The sequence below is a fragment of the Populus alba genome, chromosome 11 (assembly GCF_005239225.2).
Source record: "Populus alba chromosome 11, ASM523922v2, whole genome shotgun sequence".
Lineage (NCBI taxonomy): Eukaryota > Viridiplantae > Streptophyta > Magnoliopsida > Malpighiales > Salicaceae > Populus > Populus alba.
The window spans coordinates 8542526-8566560 of NC_133294.1; the positions used below are offsets into that span (position 1 = coordinate 8542526).

At 31.2% G+C, this 24035-nt stretch overlaps 2 protein-coding genes and 1 long non-coding RNA gene across 4 annotated transcripts; 1 reads left to right on the top strand and 2 right to left on the bottom strand.

The window, feature by feature from the left end:
- The first annotated feature begins 337 nt into the window (after positions 1 to 337).
- On the top strand, positions 338 to 3450 carry LOC118054808 (xyloglucan endotransglucosylase protein 1). Of its 2 annotated transcripts, XM_073412331.1 has the most exons (4): positions 338 to 365; positions 2072 to 2328; positions 2523 to 2716; positions 2862 to 3450. In XM_073412331.1, exons 1-4 carry the CDS (start codon positions 338 to 340, stop codon positions 3220 to 3222), a joined length of 840 nt encoding a protein of 279 aa, XP_073268432.1. In that variant the 3' UTR covers positions 3223 to 3450. The 2 variants fall into 2 exon arrangements, with proteins under 2 accessions (XP_073268432.1, XP_034922420.1); XM_035066529.2 differs by lacking the exon at positions 338 to 365 and having other exon boundaries at positions 2059 to 2328.
- A 3930-nt stretch (positions 3451 to 7380) lies between these two features.
- LOC118054845 (uncharacterized) lies at positions 7381 to 10003 on the bottom strand. Its single transcript, XR_004688564.2, has 2 exons — positions 9688 to 10003; positions 7381 to 7598 (listed from the first exon to the last, which is right to left on the bottom strand). It is a non-coding gene; the product is annotated as an uncharacterized lncRNA (long non-coding RNA).
- A 5597-nt stretch (positions 10004 to 15600) lies between these two features.
- Positions 15601 to 22734, bottom strand: LOC118054810 (SH3 domain-containing protein 3). The gene is made up of 10 exons (XM_035066530.2): positions 22485 to 22734; positions 20472 to 20594; positions 19164 to 19233; positions 18846 to 18991; positions 18263 to 18364; positions 17920 to 18117; positions 17768 to 17830; positions 17583 to 17687; positions 16565 to 16639; positions 15601 to 15992 (listed from the first exon to the last, which is right to left on the bottom strand). The coding sequence occupies exons 1-10, from the start codon at positions 22542 to 22544 to the stop codon at positions 15876 to 15878; spliced, it is 1059 nt and encodes a 352-aa protein (XP_034922421.1). The 5' UTR covers positions 22545 to 22734; the 3' UTR covers positions 15601 to 15875.
- Positions 22735 to 24035: the final 1301 nt, after the last annotated feature.

The following is a 24035-nucleotide window of genomic DNA, read 5'->3' on the forward strand; positions in this document are numbered from 1 at the left end:
GGTATTGCATGACATATTTCCCCTTAATGACATGCAATAACTTAACACATATGGTTGTAAGAGGTGTGGTCTAAAGTTAATGAAACATCAAGAGATCATGAATTGATCTTTTGGTGCTCCTTTAGCATGCTTAGTAAGATACTTATGGTATTTAGAAGATTATGCTATAGGTGACTGGAAACAAGGGTGTAACAAGGGTGTCCTTATCTTGATGTGCTTGCTTTTTCTATATGAATATAATTTTTCATTACCTATTTCATTTTGAAGAGGTTTTGATCATGGATAGTATATAGTTGTTATTATAAGGAATAATTATAAACTCCACTAACTAGTGGCAATGGGCTCAAGTAGTGTTTTAACATTGAGCATTTTCTCATTAAACCCTTAGAGATATACTCTGGTACTCTCATCTTCTTGTTATGTGATGGCAAAGAACTTAATTATATTCTTTTAAGATGAAATATTTATGTTGAAGTGACTTACAAGCTTGGAGTTAAGAGCATAAAAATGAAAGATAGAGAACAAGCGACATACAAGCTATAGTACTTTGACTATGAAAATCTATACAGTGTTGTTAATAGATTTGGGTTTTCTATAGTTGCATCATGGGTTAGTGATTGACTTTCATTCCTATAAAACAAGTTTTTTTTGTCAGAATTGGATACCCTCTGATGTTTAAGTTAGTAAATATAGGAAGATAGGAGTGTGCGTGTGTGAAGAGAATGTGTATATTAGGGCAGAGTAATTTGTGAAATAGGTAGTGTAATATGTGTTTTATATGACTTATGTGATTGTGTATGAAGTTTTGTTCTTTTTCCTAGTGATGACCTAAGATATTTATAGACCTGGTCATATCAGTTTACCTCGTGGATAGTGGAGAAAAGATAACATGCTATTGGTGGAGAAGTTGGTGCCCACCATTAGGTGTGGTGCCTTGTGCCATTAGTGGAGAAGTTGGTTTGAGATAATTTTAGAGAGACAATTATTAGCTAGAGAGAGTTAAAGAGTGGAAATTTAAGGAGAGTTGGCATGATAGTAAGGTTGATAAATGGTCATTGGTATAAAAGGGTGTTGTGTTATACACAAGTGGATAATGTATTATGACTCATTGAAATTGAAAATATTTTGAGGTATGTGTCTAAAAGGGTAAGTGAGGGTGAGAGAGAAAAGTGAGAGGGAGATATAGAGAAACGGAGAAACGAAAAAGAAATCTTAGTTGTTTGGGCTGACTCAAACAATAAGGAATCCTTGCCATTTAGGTTGGCTCAATCAACCAAGAAAGCTAGTAGTTAGGGCAAGAATGATATTAGTTTGGGCTGAACCAAATGGCTAGAGAGATTTTGGCCAACGTGTGTACTGCATGTGCTAATTATTGAGCTACTTGTCTTCTTTGGATGACACATGTGGCTCACTATAGTCTTGTTATGTGACCTTTTTTGGTATTTATAGATTCGTTTTATCAATATCTTTTCGTTGATATCAGGGTTGTTGTCATCAAAATTCTAGTATGACTCTTGGTATCCTAGTATATCTTTTTTTTTTTTTTTTCCCTTATGTTTTCTATCTCCAATACTGGTTTTTGTGCCATTCATTTCTTCTTTTCCCTTTCTTTCTGCCGTTGAATTTGTTTTATCTTGTGTTACCAATTGGATCTGCATACAAAATTCAAGTTGACCATGCAAATATGCTTTTTTGTGGAGAGGAATTGCAATTCTTGGGAATTTTCCTAGCCGTTGACGGCCAGGATTCTTAGCAATGCAATTATCTTATCAAGTTCAAGAAAGTACAAATCAACTCTTGTTCCAAATTTTCATATTTCCATCTTTGTCTAGTTCCGTGGACTCTAATTCTGAATTTTTCTGATAATTTTGAGATGGCATATACGCCTATATATAGTATATGCGTCGATTATAGATGGTTTCATGTAAGGCGTGACCTGTACGTACATATATATCGCCCTTCTTTTTTCTGTTCATGAATTTAAGGGATAAAGAGTCGTTAAGCAGAAGAAGAGGGAGGGCCTATCATATTGATCCACTCCCTTCTTTCCCTTTGAAGATGGCGAATAGAGTTTCAATAACATTGTTGGTTTCTCTGTTTGTCAGCTCCCTCCTTGCTGCTTCGGCAGGTAATTTCTACCGAGATGTAGACATTACATGGGGAGATGGTCGGGGCAAGATACTACGCCGAGGGAACACACTTTCCCTTTCTCTTGACAAGACTTCAGGCGCCGGATTCCAGTCCAAGAGAGCATATCTCTTCGGAAGGTTCGACGTGCAAATGAAGCTTGTCCCTGGAAACTCTGCAGGGACTGTCACCACCTTCTATGTGAGTTTCATCTTTATCATCACCTTTGGTATTGTTTTTGGTGCATAAATTGAACGAAAAGACAAGCTGGCCAGAGCATAAATCATAATCTCACCTCGATCCAATAACATCTCACCTCGCATCAAATTGCAGCATTGTCTGGACTCTTTAGAACATTAAGATCTGAGAATCTACGTCATGTATTTTTCTTGCAGCTAACATCGCAAGGAAACAAGCATGACGAGATTGACTTCGAGTTCTTGGGAAACCAAAGTGGTAACCCTTACACTTTGCATACTAATGTGTATACCCAAGGACAAGGGAATAGGGAGCAAGAATTCCGCCTGTGGTTCGATCCAACGTTTAAGTTTCACACGTACTCAGTTATATGGAATCCCCAACGCATCATGTAAGGCATTTTCAGCTCGGACTTCACTTGATTTATTTATATGTATGATCGAACAAAAAACATCGACCTTTGCATAGATAAAATGAAAATAACCGAGCACTGTCTTCGTTTACAACAAATTGCATCTGAATGTTTCTTCTTGCAGTATTTTAGTAGATAACATTCCCATAAGGGTGTTCAGTAATTTAGAAGCCATTGGAGTTCCTTATCCCAAAAACCAGTCCATGAAGATTCAAGCAAGCCTCTGGGATGCGGAGGATTGGGCGACACAAGGCGGAAAAGTGAAAACAGACTGGTCCATGGCTCCTTTCACTGCATATTACAGAAACTTCAGTGCACTCACTACTGACTCTAGTGGATTCAAGGGCTGGCTGACTCAAGATCTTGATGTGCAAGGTAGAAAATTGCTCCGATGGGTGCAAAAGTATCACATGTTATACAACTATTGTGCCGATCGAAGACGCAGGTTTAGCCATCGTGAATGCACACGATCTAGGTTCCTATGAACGTGATTATGTTGAATTGTTGATTGAGTGAGAATTTTAATGCATATTTTCTCCTATACCCCTACTTTGAAAGAGTCATTTACATGGAGGTCAATATATCCCAAAGGATGAATGTGATTGTGGAATTTCTTAGCCATTTCTTTCCTTCAAATCTTTGGGCAAAGAGTATCAAACCAAGTCAAGGATGTTGCTCAAGAAGCAATCCTTTACTTTATTTTTATTTTTATCCTGAAAGAAAAACACACACGAGTGCCGGGATTGGATGTAGAGATGAAGAAAATCTTTTTTTGGAGACATGGGTCTCGCCCGATTATATTTAAAAGAAATGGAGTTGTTGACTACATGAGATGAGATGGGATGATCGATCTTTTTGCATGAAGTCTTGAGAGTTCTGTAGCCTAGATAAGATTTATTTCTTTTCTGTTCTTCTCTTCATTTCATTGACATGAGAATTCTTTTTTAAACAAGGTAGAAATCGCTATAAAAAATGGCAGGGATACAGAACAATGGCGGAGGCTCGGGGGTCCCTTCCCACCCTTGCCAAAATTCAATTTTGTGCATGTTACCAGCGTTACTCATAAAGTATAGTATGCCAACTTTTCCTTTTAGACCTTATTTATTTGTTGGAAAATAATATTTTTTAACAAATAAATTTCAAAAAAATGAATTATTTTATGATAGTTGGTAGTATAATAAAAATTAAATTAGAAAATATTTTTCAATATTTAGTTATGTCATGGAAAATAAGCTGTAAAAATAACTTATTAATATATTATTTTTCTCAAGTTTATTAAAATAATGAGAAACAAATCTTATAAATTAAAAAGTTGAATTAAGAATGAAATTAAAAAAAATATATAATTTTATAAATTATTTCAAATAAAATAAATAATAATTAAAGTAATAGAGATCAAATCTAAAAAATTAAAAAAAAAAAGATGAAAGATGAAGAAATTAAAATAATAATAATAAACATTTCATAAATTATTTCAAATAAAATAAGTAACAATCAAAATAATAAGGATCAGATTTGATAGATAAAAATTTCAATAAAAAAATGATAAGAAAAAACAAATAATAATTATAAAAATGAAAGACCAAAAGTAATATAAAAATTAAAATTTAAGAGATGAAATTGAAAAATTAAATATTCAAAACAAAATATACGTAGCAATTAAAAATTTGAGGATCAAATTTGATATAATCAACAAATAATATGACATTTTTAAATTTTTCATAACTTACGGAAATTGTTTTCCGCCTAAATTTTTCAGGAAAACACTTTCCTGAAAATCAAGCCAAATTTTTCTTTGACTGGAAAGTGTTTTCCATTGACTAACTTTCCTAATGATAAACAAATATAGAAAAATTTGGAAAATAATTTCCCGAAAATCACTTTCCAATAAACAAACATAGCCTTAATCTACATATTATTTCCATTCCATCTTAAACCGCTTAACATTTCAAGAAATATCAAACCAAAATGTCAAATAAATTGATGGTATATGCCACCTAAATCTAGATATAGTAGTAGATACCATTCATAATTTAACATACATTCTAGTTTAATCGGTTAGTTAAATATGATATTATTATATTTATATAAATATATATTTATTATTAATAAAAACTTAATTTATCTTTAATATTGATATAATATTAGATTAATAAATCTAATAATTTATTTATGAATCTAGAATAAACATAAAGTTTACAGGACAAAAATATTTTGCAAATAAAATTATACAACTGTTATAATTATAGGATTCCTATTGCATCAAAGGATTATTCCTAAAATATTCATAGTCGATGTTCTTTTAAATATTTAATATTTATTAGAATCGTAAAAACTGGTGCATATTATGTTATGTTTTTTTATGAAAAGAAATAATTGTTCTTATAAGCTAAAGTATAATATTTAATTTATGAATTTAGAATAAAAATAAGGTCCGTGAAATAAAAAACCTTTGCAAATAAAATTATAAACTTGTTATAATTATAGGATTCTACTACATCAAAGCATTGTTCTTAAAATATTCATAGTTGATAATACTCTCTTAATATTGAACATTTATTAAGGTCATAGAGACTAGTACATATGATATTTTTTTTTTTTATGAAAAGAAATAGATTGTTCTTATAAACTGAGATATAAGAGATACTTGAAACTAATATGAAAATATCTGTCATAAGACATATACTGAACTGATCTACATGAGAATTTCATATAAAATATCACATATATCTATGAAAAAGCTCACATGACAGTTGTGTTAAGTAATCCTTAACTTGAGATCACTAAATTATCTTCCATAAAGAATGTTATGTTTTAATCATGTTACATGTTATCTTATTTAATGTAACAAAGGGTAGACATTAGATATAATATGAGTTATTTAAAGGAACTTAAATGATCAAGATATGATTCATCATCCTATGTGAATTAGAAAAAATATTTTATTTGTTCTCAAATAGTATTAATTGAGAAATCATTGACCAATGTAAAATGAGATTTGAAAAAAAATTTCAAATCTTATTCAAACGATCAATATTATTATTTAGAAAAAACATGATTTAACATGACAGACATTCTTCATACTTTAATGTAAATCAAAATATTATTAAAAAGATACTAATTACACTGAAAAATTGATCATTGAAAGGTTAGTCAAATCACAATTGACTTTTTTAATATTTGAAAGATCATGATACGTTGTTAAACGATGTACTTGATCTTCAAATATAAGTTAATTAATTAATTATTTAATTTAATAATAAATTAAATCGTTTAATGTATTTAATTCTATTTAATTATAATTATAATTTATATTTGAGTTAACATATTAGAAACCTAATAGGTCACACATTAAGAATTATTAGTAAAAAAAATTAAACTAAAATGATTTAATTAAATATAATTTGATTAAAATATATTTTAGAAATTAAGAATTAAAAAATAATTAATACATGGATTATATTTCTAAACCTATAAAAATCAAGGATTTGATTAGTTAATTTCTAAAATTATACTAGATTAATTTATGAATATTATTCAAGGGCAAATTGAATATTTTATTAATTTATAAATAGTAAATTATATCTCTTATTTTTTGATGATTTACAAAAATCACAAAATAAAAAGCTAGCACTCTAGATATAGCAATCTCTCTCTTCCTAAATAGAAATTTAAAAATTTCTCGCTGGTAGTTCATGTGAATTATCGTTAAAAACCGGACAATTAAACAACTTGTTATTTGCAAAAAACTCAACCTTTAAAAAATTATTCAAAGCTAAAAAAAATTAGATATTTAGGTGATAAATCCCTAAGCTCTAGATTTATAAGACAAGATTCTAGAAAGTTCCAAGTAATTTTGTTTTATTATTTTCACACAGCATATAGATAAATCATCTCACAGTAATTAGCAAATCTTGGCAAAAAAAAAAAATATATAGGCACAAATTCTTACTAGTTTTTGTGTTCTCTCAGCTTGATGTAATGTCAATTCCTTTATTTTTCTTTTCTTTTTTGTTAAAGATTTCAACTAATTAAGTACTCCATCCATAATTCGTTTTTTTTTAGGAAACAAACAATAAAAAAAGACCTATTCTACAATTTCTGTAAGCCTCTAATTTCTGTAAAATCAGGAATTGAAAGCCTACTATTTCTCTCCATAGAATACTCTCCATCCCTCCGGCTAACACATGAACTCTACTATTGACCAAAAAAAAAAAAATTAAGTCAGTATCTGGTTCTGCTCCAATTAAAGTAGGATCATCAAAAAATAACTAAGACTCCTCCTTCTTCAAATGTTTTGGGATTGTAATAACAATGACGATCCAAAATACTTTTCATTTAAAAATATATTATTTTTTAAAAATAATTTTTTACATCAACAAATCAAAACAATCCAAAAACATAAAAAAAATCATTTTAAGTAAAAAAAATAATGAAAATTTGATGGAGCGCGGCCCAAACACACCCTACAATTGGTTCTGCCCAGTCACATGCCAACTAATATCAGCCCAACAACAAAATTTCACTTTCAGACCAAGGCGCCAAGCTATTAGAGAGAATAATCTAATGAAACTCCCAATGCCTCTGTTTTAGAGAGGCAGAGAGTGAGTATAAATGGATAATGGCACAAAAGTGAAATGAGATAAAAAAAAAAAAAATCAGCTAAATAATCTCAGAATCCATTAACAATTTACAGAAACTGTCAAATATAGTACATCTACCCTAAGCTACGCGGACCGATGGCTTCATTCCCTACTCCAAATCTCAAATATATTAATTCATAAATTCTGCATTACCTTAAAAGAAGTAATCTTTTCATGTCCAATGCTCGAAGAGATCATGAACACTATTGTCTTTGAACCTGACAGAATAAAACAAAAGGAATGAACATGGAGTGCGATGACAACATAAAATACAAGAATCTTTTACAGCCAAAAAAAATCAGCAGGGAAGTTCCACTAACATAACTGAACAGTTATCATAACAACCAAATGTTAGGAAAATTAGAAGTTGTCAAATCTCATTTGCCCCCATCTACAACTACCGATAGCAATACATGAATCTTAAGATACCATTTCACAAGGAAGCATTTTTGCAGTAAACTCTACTAACATGCCAAAGTATCTATCATGCTTTTGACTCACATGCCAAGTTATCTAGGATTGTTACCCATTAATTGAACAACTCATAAAATGAGTTCTGCGAACAAGAAACTTACAAGCATTTAATTAACAGTATTTGCGATTGCAAAACACAATATGAAACCGAGTGGAAAACACAATAAAATGCTCATGCCATGGATAGACGAAATCAGATTGGCCACATGGGAGCTATCACACAATTCTACAAGAAGCTAGGTAGTGTGAGCAAATGACCTATGCGTATGCATCGCATTCAAATGTGCATCAAAAGATAAACAGAAAAAGAAGCTGGGGCTTCCCTTCTACAAATTAGAGAACTGACAAAACAATATTCTTGATAAAGGAATACCAAAATTAAGTAAAATAAAACCATTGTCAAGATTAAGTAAAATAAAATTCAAAAAAGCTACATCACCGAAATGCCAAGATCAAAGATAAAAAATGAAGGGAAAAATTGGCTTAACTAGTTTACAGATAGAGGAACATCCAGAATATATAAAATTAACATTTAGATGGAGTGGAGAAACAAGAAAGGTGTACCATACACCCAACCTGCACAGCACATAATGTTCACACCTAGAAAAAAAAAAGTTGTTTGACTGCAAAGGGAAACCAAAACTACCACAACTCTAACTCACCTAAGCTCATCCAAAACAGGTGAACCCATGTAAGTTCACAGTTTGTGAAACATGATACGAGAGTAACTCACCAGGTGTAATAAACAAACCATGTAAATGTACCACAAAAAACTAATCTCTAATGCACATAAATCTTTGCAAAAACATTACTAAGTTCCCTGTAAGACTAAAGCCTTAAAGAATTCCAGAAATTAATACCCACATTTCACTTTCCTTAATATCATTTTGCATGCCAAAAAAAAAAAAAAACCTTAACATTCAAAAAGTCAGTGGGAAACACAGCGGGAAATGAATCTTATCTACCTCTTTAACACCACATGTTATTTTGAATGAATAAATGTACACAATTCACCTTCATTGTTAATTTATATTTAAATGATTCCACACTGAGTGCCCACTCCATAGCCTAAATAATGAAATTATCAAATATTGTGTGGAAAAAGTTTTCCACTCATGTTTATTCAATATGAATCTTAGAACATCAAACTAATAGAAGTTAAAACCAGAAGCAAAGGAAATTTACTAAAATTGCTATTCAGAATTTCAGCACCAACAGTGAAGAAAAAAAAACACGTTTTAGTCGTACACACCCTTCTTTTCTGCAGAGCCACGATATATTGGAGCCATAAAGTTGAGAAAAACATGACTACACAATCAATAGAGCAGACTTCACAAAACACACAAACCAAACACCCCCTCCCTTTGCATGTGCGCCATGTAGCAAGATTTTTAGAACTAAAAGGGACTGGATTTTGTTTCCATAAATGATCGTAGTTAGCACAGCAAAAGCATAATTTAGATAACACAAAGGAGATCTTGACACAATCACAAAACCCATTAGAGCAAAAAACAAATGGTCATTCAAAGCTAAGAGACCTCAAACTCATTAAAGAACCTTAAATTAAAATGAGAAAAGAAATTATAATAAACAAACTTTAAAAAAAATCAAGATTTTACATTGAGCCCAAAAGGAAGTCAAAACTCAAAATGGGTGTAAGACAAAAAACACAAAATGGACAAACAACAAATCACAAAATCTCACCTTTTAATTTAAAACTTCATAAAAAAAAGAAAGAAGGAAAGAAAACCCTAAGTAAATATATATATATATATATGAACAATGTGGTTCTTTTAATCTGCAAATGAAAATAAAAGAGGGGAATGGCATTACTTAGTAGGTAGAGAGCAGCTCTCAGGGAACTGAAGCAGGAGAGAAACACCATGAAAGGTACGGCCTTGGAGCTGAATAGAAGGAAACATTTATTGATTTCTCTCTGAACAAAACCCTAACAAGAACAATGAAAAGGAGTGTTCGTCGCTTTGCTTGGTAAATACACGTTAATTTTTTTTTACTTTTGATTTTTTTTTGGGGGGGGTGGAATTTATGTGGGTTTTATTTCTGCACGAAATCCAATAAAAAAGCGAAGGTTTTTTTTATTTTTTATTTTTAATTTGAATTTGGAATCCGATCTCTTTCGTTCCGTATGTTGTCTGTTTGAAAATGAGACACTCCTGGCCCCGCCCTCTCTTTTCTTCTTCTTCTCGTCTTCCTTTGACTTTAGGGTGAATTACACTGTCTGTCATTGACTTGTAAGTGGTTTTTTTTTTTAAATAGTATAAAAAATAAGCAAAGAAAAGCTAAATTATTATTTTTTTTATTTTCAGCTCTTCATTTAGCACCTATATTGGAGTTGCCCTAAGTATAATGACACCCTTAATGTTATATCTAATTTTTATACCTTGCATTACCATTAAATTCTAATTATAACTTTATTTGTCTATGTGATTGCGATTGTTTTTTATTTAAAATACAGTCCATAGTTATTTGGTAATGAAAAAAACCAATTTATTGTGCATGGGGCCATGTGATTTTTGCGTTCAAAACACTATAAATGAAAAGCTATGAAATCATGCTTTTCACGCACTATAGACTTTAAAAAATAACGAACAGTGCAATTTACTTGCACTGTCCATCAGTTTTTTTTTTTTAAAGTGTGTTAATTGTATTAATTTAAAAAAAAAAACTTGTTTAGAGAATTAAATTCATTCGCGATGTGAGCAATATTTTTTTTCTCGAAAAACTAGTATAGAGTGAATTAAATTCACTCGCACAGTAATATCAATTTTATATCTAATAATATTTTATCTAATTTTATTACACGCTCAAAAAATTATGAAAACTGTAATTCTTATCGGATAAATTTTGTACGTAATGAAATTATAAATACTTTAATGGAATAATAAAAAATATTTTATATAAAATATTATTTATTTCATGATGTAATAGGAGTAATTAATTTTACAATATTTAAATTTAAAACCATCAATATTAATATATATTTTTTAAAATTATTTTATAACCTCAATTTCAAAATCATTATTTAACCAAACACATTAAACTACTTTTTTCTTCAACCTCAATTTCAACCACAATTTTAACCAAACACCTATTTTTTCAAACCAACCTCAACTAAAAGTACTTTTTATAAAATAATTTTTTTTATAAAAACAACTTTTTTCAAACCACAACTATAACAGCTACCGTAATACTAAACACACGCATATATGTCCCTCATTCCCTCTAGTAGAGAGATAAGTCATTTTTTGTGACGTTAAAGAAATCTAATAGGAAGCCTACTAATAATAATTTTGGAGCCAAAATATTTATAAATAAAATAAAAATAAATATTCAATTCATAAACAATCAAATATAAAGTCAAAGGGAATATAAGGTATAGGGGTTGGGTCGAGTTAATCAGATTTAAAAAATCTCAATCCGCCATCTAACCTATGATATCCATTTCTTAGGTTTCTTTACTCTTTATCATTGACTTTTATACATGAATATACAAGGTATTGTTATACATATTTGTTAAGAAGCAAAGATAAAGCTTTTGAAGTTTTTAAGCATTACAAGAATGAGTTAAAGATCTATTTAATTAAAAGATAAAGGTAATAAAAATAATGAAGATGAAAAGGACGAATGCATCTTTCCATAATTTTTATTCTTAAAATGATATTATTCACCATACCACCACTCCTTATTTGCATGAACAAAATAGCACTATTAATAAGAAGTGATGAAGATGGAAAGCACGATGCATCTTTTTATAATTTTTTATTCTTAAAATGATATTATTCACCATACTACCACTCCTTACTTGCGTGAACAAAATAGCTTTGTTGAATGTAAAAACTAAACTCTAAGAGGAATGATACATGTCATGTTGATAAGTTTAGAGTACCTCATAACTTATGGGAGTAGAAAATTATTGGGTTCCCGAATATCATACACGAAGTGAAAATAATAAAACAAAATTATTCGGGAGTCACTAGGATCCCGTCAGACAAAAATAGAGTTAGAACAACTCATCAGGCCAAACAAAATAACTAGTTTCTACAACTAATGTTGTAACATTTGCTTCATTACTAAGTTGTAGGTTCACTGTTAAAATCAAGTTGAAAAAAACTCAATCCAGTTATGATCTGAATAAATAAACAAAAAAATCATAGTTATTGGATGAAAACCCCAACCAATTGATTATAAATAATCAAGAACTAGAGTTATAATAATGAACACCATAAAGAAGTAATCTTTGATAAGTTTTTAAGATTTCAATAAAGAACAAAGAGTATAAACAACCTTGCATACACAATATTATTTCTAAAATCAAAATACCTCAATAAAATCTAAATAAAAATATTTATATTAGGTAAAATGTCCTAAACAAGGTTGGAAAAATAACAAAATAATTCTAAATAAAATTTTAAAAAAAACATAAATCAACTAGAAAAATATCAAAAATCCTAAATAGTAACTTCTACACCTTATCGCGAGGCTTTCTAATACTTGATCGCTACAAAATATTAATTTTATAGAAAACGAGGCCTTTAAAATTTTATGGTAAAATTTCAACTCAATCCAATAATCAAATTAAAAGTTATACTAATCAGGATTGGGAACCATATCAATCCCTTCCCAAGCACCTATAATCCAGGTTTAAGCACTTTCAAATGAATCAACATCAACAACACTGATGGTTATCTTTTCCCCGCTCCTAAATATTGGCTATAACCCACCCTCTCTTAACCAGCTCAATGTGGTGGAAAGAAAGGTACATCTAATTTGTTTTTTATTATTATAATTAGTCACTTTATGATTTTATAGTTAACATCTTTGAAAACCATATATGCTTGCTAATTTCATTATATTCATATACAAATATAGTGCCCATTATCATGTAATTATTTTGAAGTCATTAATAATTTGCAATAATTCTAATTATTCTTATTTTTTCTTTTCCATTTTGTTCTTTTTTCTTTCACATCAATATTTTCGTGGTGATTAATAATAGTGATATTGTATAATATTTACTAAATTTTGATAGTGTATGATTGTTTGATTTCATTGTAGTGTGTGTAGCCATCAATTGAACACTGAATATGAAACATAAATTAATGGAGTTTAATCTCATTAAGTTGTGAGAGTAATTTTATGCTATTAGTTCTTAAGATTTTCATGGATCATTATTTTAATAGAAAGATAAGACACTTGTCTTGTTGACTATATACAATTAATTTTGAAGACTAGAAGTAGGAGTTATAGCATATGATGGTTTCTAGATATAGTTTATACTCTTATAAGTAGTGAACATTGAATATAAAATATAAATTAATGGAGTTTAATCTCATTAAGCTGTGAGAGTAATTTTATGCTATCAGTTCTTAAGATTTTCATGGATTATTATTTTAATAGAAAGATAAGACACTTGTCTAGTTGAGACTATATACAATTAATTTTGAAGACTAGAAGTAGGAGTTATAGCATATGATGGTTTCTAGATATGGTTTATACTCTTATAAGTAGTGACTATTTTATGGATGGTTGATTGTTAGTTAATGAAATTCTATGAATATAATTATATTGTAAGGGGTTTTTTAGTTAAATTATATATAAATTGTATTAAGGTGCTTAAATTTTTATATTGTTTTTTTTTTAATTATGTTATACTGTTATTTACTATTTGAAATTGTCTTTATAATTAGTTTTAAAAAATCTACTTATAATTTTACAATCTAAACTTATATTATATTTTATTTTATATATCGACAACTTTAATGAGATGATAAATGGAGACTACAATACATATTACACGGCTACACCTTATTTTGTATATTATATATAATCTTTAAAATCTCTCCATTAGAAACTATAAAAGTTCTTGTACTCTGAAAGTTGTAATTATTTAAATGACTGACTAATATTAAAGAAAATTATATTTTTCATGCAATTTATCTAGAAAATGGGCAAACATTACGCGGCATCTCAGACGAAAGGCTTAATAATGCTTATGTACATCTATATGCTATTTATTTTGTGTTTAAAAAGTATCTCTACTACTTTTATTTTTATTTTATTTTGATATCAACTTAGTAACTTGTAAGTTATGTTTTAGTCATTGTTATATCCTTTTATCAAATAAGTAGCATTAATGCCTTTAAATTTAATTAATTTGTTAACTCCGCAATATATTAACACGTGTTTTATCTCCAACATCTCCTCGATATTTAATTTAATTGTTAAATTTACATATTTATTTTTTCAAAAAATAAAATTCTAGTTCTAAATAGTTGAAGTGCTTTCACTTTTATTTTCATTTTGTTTTTTCATGAATTATCTCTCAATAAAATACATTTATAAGTCAGTTTTACAATTGATGGGAGAGTTTAAGAATGAAAAAAAAAATATAACATACAAAGTTAATAATAATAGTAATAATATAAGGATCTTAGTGTGTGTGTTGTAGCTGCGGCTGTGGCTGTGTTTACAGAAAAAAGTTGTTGTCATGTTTTTGTTTACGGTCTAAATGCACATTACCGTTTGTGGAACCCATGACCATCTGCGGTTAAACCACAAGACAACTAAAAGTAACTTCAAGCTGCCTTTTGTGCTGAGTTGCAAACTGTGTTTATAAACATAGTAAACAGAGGTGCGGAAGAAGAAGAACATAAATAGAGCAGTGAACAGTGCATGGTAGAGAATAGCTCACTCAGCTCACCATCGACCTTTGTTGTTTTCACCGCCAACCACTGCTCTTCCCCTTCCCCTTCTCCTTCTCCTTCATTTTCTGCATTCTTCACTGTTCACGTGAACAATGAAGAGAAGCTCACCACCGGTCTCTGCCATTTCCACCACCAGCCACTGCTCTTCCTCTTCCCTTTCTCCTTCTCCTTCTCATTCTCCTTCTCCTTTGTCTTTTGCATTCTCCATTGTTCACGTGAACAGTGGGGAGCGTATCCATTGTTCATGGTCGAATCAGGTCTAGCTCAAACCTAAATGTCCGATATATGGATCCGATCCAGTAAAATAAAAAAAAATCCAAAAAACTTCCTCAGCTATTATGTTTTATTTGAAAAACTAGTACTTAACATTATTCAATGACACTATATTCATGATGATCTAGTATTTGCAAATTTGATTACAATCTTAATTTTGTTCCTGATGATATTTTACCTAATGTTATTGCACGCTCAGAAAGCCATGAAAACTATAGTCCTTGTCAAATGAATTTTATACATAATGGAATTACTAATAGTTTAATATTTTAATTGAAACAATAAAAAATATTTTATATAAAGTATTGTTTTATTTCATAAATTAATAGCAGTAGTTAAATCTATAAATTAAAAACCATCAATATTAATATATGTTTTTTTAATTATTTTATAACTTCAATTTGAAAAACATTCTTAACCAAACACATTAAACTAATTTTTGTTCAACTTTAATTTCAACCACAGTTTTAACCAAACATATATTTTTTTTCAAACCTGCTACCACAATCCCAAACAGGCCATTATCATGTTTGGAATTGTGATAGCGATTGCGATTCAAAGTACTTTTCACTTAGAAATGCATTAAAATGATGTTTTTTTTTTTTAAAAAAAAAAAATTATTTTTGAAATAGGCATGTTAAAACGATCTAAAAGCATAAAAAAAAAAAATTACAAAAAAAAAATGAATTTGAGGGAACACGGTTTCAACCGCGTTCCTAAACGCGGTTTTTTTTCAAACCTCAACAGCTATAACAATAAACACCTAATGGTACAGCCTTTTATTTGGAGCGATTGATGAGCACTATTATGTTGCTTCTGTGACAAGAATAGTTTAATAATTCAAATACGTTTGTTTTCCAAGATTCAGTGAGAGAATATACAATCGAAAGTACTTTGCCTTGATATAGCACAAGAATTGGAGGGTTCCTTTTCTTCTTCCCCCTTGACATCTCCTTGTTGACGATGAGCAGCAATTCTAGAATTTGGAGGAACAAACAACAAACCACAAAGCACAGTTGAGACTTAGTAAGCTTGAGCGGCCAAACTGGTGGGAATCCTCTGGCGCTTCTCCACATATGCTGATGGAAACCACCCAGCTTTACCTTTACATTCTCCTTCTGACCACCCAGTTGGACTCACCTGGAAATTCATATCTTAGAAATAATGTAGGAGCAAATAAAGGTAGAGAAATGAGATTTACAATTTATCTTATTCTACGTTAACTGGAACCGAAACATACAGGCCTAACCACAAAGGGAGATGCGTTCCTTGACATGATTGATTGTACACTAAGGTAAAATAGAATAATCTATAAAGAGGTCAAATAACGGAAACAAAACACTCAAGTTGCATATGATATGGATCCAACACATTCATTCCATGAAACATAATCATAAAGAATCTGAATGGATCTCATGGTCTCCCGTTACTCTTATGAAGAATTTAATCATTTCTGGGAGCTGCTAGATAAAACAGGTTAGTCTTTGGATGAGTGTCTCCCTTCAGTGAGAATGTTATGAGTCTTTCAGAGACTAGATGCAAGTAAGGCAAGGCTTGTGTCCCTAAAAAATTGAATAGTGCAACATGTCTGTTCTTTTCTATTCTCCAAGCACAATTGAAGTTGGGAACTCCTAAATTCACATGGGTAATCTGTCTGTTAAAAGGATGCTTCTAAATGCAATTGCAACAGTAAGAAGGAAAAGCCAGATAACCTTTCTCACAACAATGCAGTCACCCACTGCCAAGCTCAGCTCCTTCTCCGTTTCGGCAATGAAAAGATGTGTTGCCTGCAAGATGTAACCAAAATTTCACAACTTATGATCCATCTAAACACGGTATAATTGATGAAGAATGCATGCAACAGTAACTAAATTAATTGGTATATCTACTTTGCATAAAGAATAAAGTGTGATGCGAATTTTCAGCTGGAACCATACATAGAATTCCATGTTTTCAACAATTAACTCCAGTTTAATTTCATTTCCTTTTTCACTGTCATTTCATACAAAGTTGATAATCTTTCTCCTCTTGATAAGACAAACTCTATGCATGAAAAAAGGTTAAGGACTTGTTCCCACATTAAGTCTTTTTGATTGAGCTCCTATGCTTGAAAGGCAGAACTGGCCATGTACAATTTGCAAACAGGAGTCAACAGCAAAAAGGTTAGGTCTCCCAAATACCAAGTATCCCTTGAAATTAAGTCTCAACATTTTATGCGGGCATTTGGAGAGGCATCAGGGAGGATTTGAAGAATCTCACTTGTTAACCCCTATGCACAGGAAATAATAATGGCAGTGACCTGACTAGCAGCACTGGGCCCAAAAGGCCAACAGCTTTTCATCAACATGACAGGAAAAATATCCAAAGAAACAGTAGGTTTCAAAAGAAATCAGAGAACGGTTCTGGTTTGCACACTTTTCTCCCCAATAACCACTCATGGATAAATGTGGAGATCAATATGCCATTGTTTGCTATTCCATTCAATCACACCATCTTGTCTCTTCGTAAATTCTGCATGATGATCTTTAAGCTGGTGAGCTGTTTACAAGAAATCTAAAGAGTCAATTCCAAGCTCCTTCAATGCTACTTGATTGAGGCATCAGCATCAGCTTGAAACTTATGTGAAGCATAGCATGCTAATATCAGAATAAAGTAAAACAACATATTTCTTTCTGAAGAGACTTGCAACCCCGCCCTGTAAAGTTTCAGTGTCTAATATAGAATGCTTACTTCAGCCAGAAAGAATGTATTTTTCTCTGAACCGTTCTCTGATGGAATAACAGGAAGCAGAATCACTGGAAGGGCAGACTCTTTTTGCTGTTTCTCTGAGACCATCTGACACAAGTTCAGACTGTAAGTTGCATTGCTCATATCATCAAAAGTTTATTCATGAAAAAAATGAACATAGAACTGACCTCAGCTTCAACCTCACTAAGAATAGCAGCAATTCTCAGATGATGATTTTTTTCTCCTTCAACCTTCAATAATGTAAGCAAATCATAAATATAAAAATCAAAAGTTTTTAAGCTTCAAACTACAAAATACTGTCCTGAAAAATTACACACACCATGGCAACAAGCTGTTGGAAAGTCAATCTGTGCTGTTGTGCTTCAACGGCAGCCAATGCAGCCGCTGCTTCTTTACCAAGAACTGCCATATTTGCCTTTATTTCTTGCATCTTTGCTTCTGCTGCATGCAGCTTTGCAATATTTTCAGGAATTGGTGATTCCCGTACTCGTGCTTGTCTTCTGGAAACCTCTGCAGCCTGAGTGCTTTAAATGGTCAATACAAAATTATGAATGATGAGCTTATAGCAAATACCAAGAGTATGCAACATAAAGTGATGGTTGAAGCATGATGATTATACAATACTACGTAACAATAATGCAGTTGAGTGCAGTTCCAATTACCTGTGTTTCTGCTTCTTGTCTCATCCGACTATATCGTTGAGCAAGATGGCGTGCATCTTCCAAAGGAGAATCAGTAATCATTGCTCTCAAGGGATCTAAAATCTGGAAGGATGAAACGAAATCAAAGAATAATGTTCATCTCTTAGTCAATTCATGAATAATTGTGGCAATATAATTGGCCTTTGATAATCAACAACTCAAATCTTATTTTTGTGGTTATCATCAGTTCTGGTTATTTATATCTACAGTTCTTCAATTTTTCCTTTCTCAATGCAACATGGAAATGCTTGAACTTTCAACTCTGAAAGAATACTAATCTGACTAGCAAAAGATGTCCAAAAGTATAATCCTCTGCAAGATATCCATGATGCAGAGCTTTCAGCAAGGTAAAGACACATGGCTATCATTTACCTCAACAACACAAACAAAAACAATAACCCATAGAACTATGACTTGTTAAAACATATTTGGGAGTTCCAAAATGTCTGAAGCATAGCCACTATGAAACAATAATTAAATGTTCCTGCATTGACAGCATAAAATATCAAAATTGATTCCATATGTACAGGGAAAAAAAATTAACCTGTGAAAATAACTGGCGATTCAAGTCTTCATGCTCCTGTTCCACATGTTTATGAGCATCACCATATATAGCTGCAGCCTTAGCCAGTATGTTCTCATTGATGTTCTCAGTTCCATATCTGCAGCAATCCTCTGACAACTTGGTTCCTAACTACCATAAAGTTTGTTTAGATAAACATAAGCACAAAGGCCCTATATATCACAATAGTATTTAAAATAAATAAACATATAGGAACCCAACATCAAGTTCATTCAATCCCCTTTTATATTCCTCAATATTAATAGAAAGTGGATGGACATAGTATCGATTGACTTTCACCTGCTTCAATATGTTTGTACCCTATGGCCGTAAAGGATTCTGCTGCTTTAACGATATCCTTCTGAAAATCCTGAAACAAAAGGTATCATACATGTTAGTAAGAACAATTTAAATAGAAGACATTTGCAAGAATAAGAAAATAGTGATTAAAGCATATTTGATGCTTTCATAGTCATGAGAACTCCCAAAGCTAGTGAACTAAGGGCAACAATAAATTAACATGTATATCAATATGCAACTATGTGTATATAAACCAAAGCCCCATTTTTCCAATAAAGTTTTCTTGAAAATACAATCGTCAACTCAGTGCCTTGCTTCACCTTAATACCGGGACTGTCCCTTCCAAACCTCACTGATTATAAAATAAAGTGACATAAGATGTACTAATTTATCATAAATGAATTGTGTCACTGGGCATTAAATTTCACAAAAACTAGTAATAAAATGAAATTACTAAACAAGCATTGCACACGTGTCAATTCAAGAAGGCATGACCAACCAAAAAAAAGAGCTCAAACAGTTACACAAATTAGTTTCGCATTTACAAAAACTTCCACCCAGGCTCTATTTTATATAGCATACTAATTTCCCCTTGCTGTAAAGCTCAGTTACCACATATATGAGACTACGTACACACTAAAGCAGCTTGACTGCAAGAAGAATCAGATTTCACCATGTAACATGGAAGCAAGTAACTTTGAAAGCTCAAGCATGCAAATTTATTTTCATAAATAAATCTAAGTGAAGAAATTGGACATAGTGACAGATAATAAAGAGAATGAACTTTGGTATAAGACCTTTTTTTATAAGCACTCTAGTATTAGACATTCAAAAGCTATAAACAAGAATTGAAGTTATTGATATTGGCAATGCGCATATAAAAAGAAATGGCTGACAGATTTCTTATACTTAACCAGGAATCTGATTGTACCAAAAAGACAGGTCATGTCACAAATGACAAAGACGTGTGGTCCTATCAGATTCCTGGTTTAGTCAGATGGAAATGTTTAGAAAGAACGTTTAAGTTTCGAATTCCTTGCTATCATATGCATAAACTTATATAGCATTGTCACCTACTGAAATCTAGGATCATCCTTTCATCATCCACAGCCTCACTTGATCAAAGGATAAGCACTTCCCTAAACATGTTAATTTTATTAACAATATAATTACTTCTCTCAAAGAGTATAGCACGTTATTGAAGTATGTGAACTAGTCAACCACGAGCAGTATCAGTTGCTGTTTCATGAAAGATAACAAGAAGAGAATTAATATTAATTTTCATCTCAAGAAGGTGAAACGTCCCACCTTCCCTGCACGAGTCAATGAGTACATCTTCTCTAGTTGCTGATGTCTGTGCATCTCAACTTCATCAATAACCATAACATCTGAGCTTTCATAACCAGTACCGCTGAACTGCTTTATGACAGCCTAAAATCAAAATATAAAAAGAAAAAAAAAACATTAGAAGGTGTTGACCAAGTATATTTTCTAAAGATTACATGAAGAGGATCAAAGTTGTTCAGGTTGAGGTTTCTTAATACAATGAACACATTCTAACACAGAACATTATAAAATATATAAAGTTTATAAATGTGAATCTGCAAGAATGTGTTTATCATCATTTATAAATTTATATGCTGAATGCAGATCCCAACCAGCTTCAGATTAGAGCTGATTAGATAGCCCTCATGGAGGAGGGTTAGGAGGGGAGGGGTTAAGGATTTGCATTGGAGTTTGTAGAACCAGTATCTTCAATGAAAGCTATCCATCACTCACCCCCTCTCTCATCATAACCTATTTCAGATGTACCATTGTTCCTGGGATTCTACTTTCCTTCTGAGGATGGAGAGAAGGTGCAGCTAGTCTTTCTCTGAGTCCTGCGAGCGATTTCAGTATTGAGCAAATATATACTCTCACATTGATTTCACCAGATAGAGAAAGAAATACTATGTGTTCACACCTCATGCATAAGAACTATAAGGGAGGCAAGATATAAAGAATGGGTAAGGTAATGAAGTTTGACTCAGAATGCTTCCCTCTGATGGGTGAATCACATTGTCTATCCTCTGTGGGTTTCTGGGAGTGGACAGCAAGATATTATGGATATGCGCTATCTTCCACATATTTAATATATTGGACGTGCTAGAGTCTCCAAGGGCATTTCACCTCGTCTTCGAGACAACTTCTGTGTAATAGGACAGTGTTACTTCTCTTCTTTCTGCAGTTCTTTATGGTGCAATACTTAGAGGGCTTCTTGGTCTTTACCTAACTGATATTCATGGATATTGGAGCTCTCTTCTGTCTCAAGGTTTATTTCTTCTTTCTTTTGTTGATGGGCAATGGCTTATTCTCCAAGATGTAGTTATAGTTTCCTTTCTTTCTAATACTATTCTTCTACTATTAACACCAAAAGGGAAAAAGAAGCCAGCTTGGAGGTCATAAAAGAAGCTAGCAGTTAAGGAAGAAAAATATTCTTAAAATGAAAGGGTACGATGCTCCACATCATTCTAGATGACAACTTCACATGAGGACCAGGTCTTCCAGCATCTTAAAGCATAACTATTTGCACTACACAGCATGTCTCTGCTAAGAACGAATTGTCTATTGCAAAACTAATCCACCCTAAATAAAACAAATAAACAGATGTGATCCAGTAACATCAGTCCGTCTTTCAATAAACAAATCATTTATGTGGTTTAAAAATTTTAACAGCTCTAGTGCACAGAGATTAAGTGGCAAAATCAAGAAATGTTTGGAGTCCGAAGTACAAAGCTTGCTAACTACATTTGCTTCCTCTTTATGAGGTTGGTACATTTGAAAACTTCAACTCTCTAGTCTGCAATATGGAATTTTTGTAAACACAAAATGAACCGACATATCAAAGGGAAAAAAATTTCAGAAACAAGAAAAGGATTCGCCATTCGCCGTTTCTGTAAATTTGGCATTTCCAACTTCAATCATTTTCCCTAATCACAAAATTTAGAAGGATATGAACCCTCTTCATCAACACCACCAAGAATGCCAAAGTTGTTAGCAAATAATTGAACCCAACAGTTTACTCCATGAAAAATAGATGCACCACTCTCAAATCCCATTAACAAGCATACCCCAATAAACAATTTAAGCCAAATCTGATTAGTTTAAACTGTTTAGTGAAGACCCGGAAGAGCAAAAACCAAAACAAATCCAACAAATGTTCCATTGATTTCATTGTCCACATTTTGTAAACAAACGAGCAATCAGGAAGTATCATGTTAAGAAAATCGGAGGTTGAAAACAAAAGGGAAAGACTGATTGATAGATAGAAAAAATGTTTACCTGTTGTTGCTTGGCAACTTGTTCTCTCAACTTGCTGGCTTGTTTCCTCAATGCGTCCATTTTGGTTTACTCTTTGGATACTGATAAGAAAGGGTTTTTCTTTGGATTTCGATTAATTACAAAAACTTCAGATCTGAGTAAACTAAGAATCTCTATCACTCTCTCTGTCAGTCTGTCTCTAGCTGGAAGCTGCTTCGGTACTGTGCTCCCCCCCTCTCTCCCTGTTTTTCTTTTTCTTTTTCCTTTCTTTTTTTCTTTTTTTGGTATTTGACATTGTTTCATGTAGTTTTTTAGTCAATTATAAATTTAGTCCTTGTAGTTTACTAAGAATAATATATTAGTACTCATAGTCCTACAAATTACATAATCTCTAATTTTTAAAAATTTATTTAGCTTGAAACATCCAAAATTGACGTGCACTTTGGATCAAACTTTCCGTCCGTCTCTTCTTGTCAAGTAGAGACTAGAGAGCACTCGGATAATTGGCCCGTGCTTAACTACAGTTTAGGTTAAAAATATTTTGAATATAAAAAAATAAAAAAGTAATTTAATAAAGTAGATTAAAAATTAAATATGCCAATAAATTTCATTATAACAAACTAGTTTACTAATGTAAGTCTTTCTTCTTTATTTTTTATAAACATCTTTAATTTTAACAAAATAAAATCCTAACATTTTTTCTCATGTCATTTATTTATTAAGAATCAAAAACAATTAAAACACATCAAAGTTGTCAATTATGTTTCGTTTCGTCCAAAATGATCAAAACATTTAATAACAATTTAAAAAAAACGAAACAAAACAAAATAATTTTCATCTCATTTTAAATCTTAATCGGTTGCGGATTTTCCGGATAAATTTCGATCGAAATCTTTTGGTTTCATTTCACATATTCCGTTCTAAACTTAAAAAGCCATTGAAATCAAATTGAACCCGTTCAATTTGATTAATTAAACCACCCAAGTATAAAAAAAACTCTTATTCATTACTATTTTCATTAGTAATGATATTTATTTTTTTAAAATGATAGATTTATCATTTATATTCATGTTGTTTTTTTCATGTTTATATTTTATAGGAATTTGAGCAAAATAATGAGTGTTTTAGATCTTATTAGCCTTAATAACATTGATCTATTGAATGAATGGATTTGTGAAGAATCTAGCTTTCTTATGGAAGATATAGGTTGGAAGAGTATTGAAGCACCTTTGTCTACTTTAACTTTACAGATGAAAGAGATATGTTTTGATAACGAGAATGAGCTTAGTGGAAATGATCAATTATTGGAATGTTTAGTTAATGACTTTCCCTACATACCACCACAAAATCAAAATCCTTATTTCTATATTAATGATGGAAATGATGTTTGATTTATGTTTGTTTTGTGTTAATATATTTTTACTTTCATAATATTTTGGTATTTTGTTTAAGTTGAATTACTTTAAGTTAAAACTTATTTAATAATAATTATTTAGAAATATTTTAAATTATATTTATTTGATATTATGTTTGTATTGCATACTTTATGATTAATTTATATTGAATTTGAAT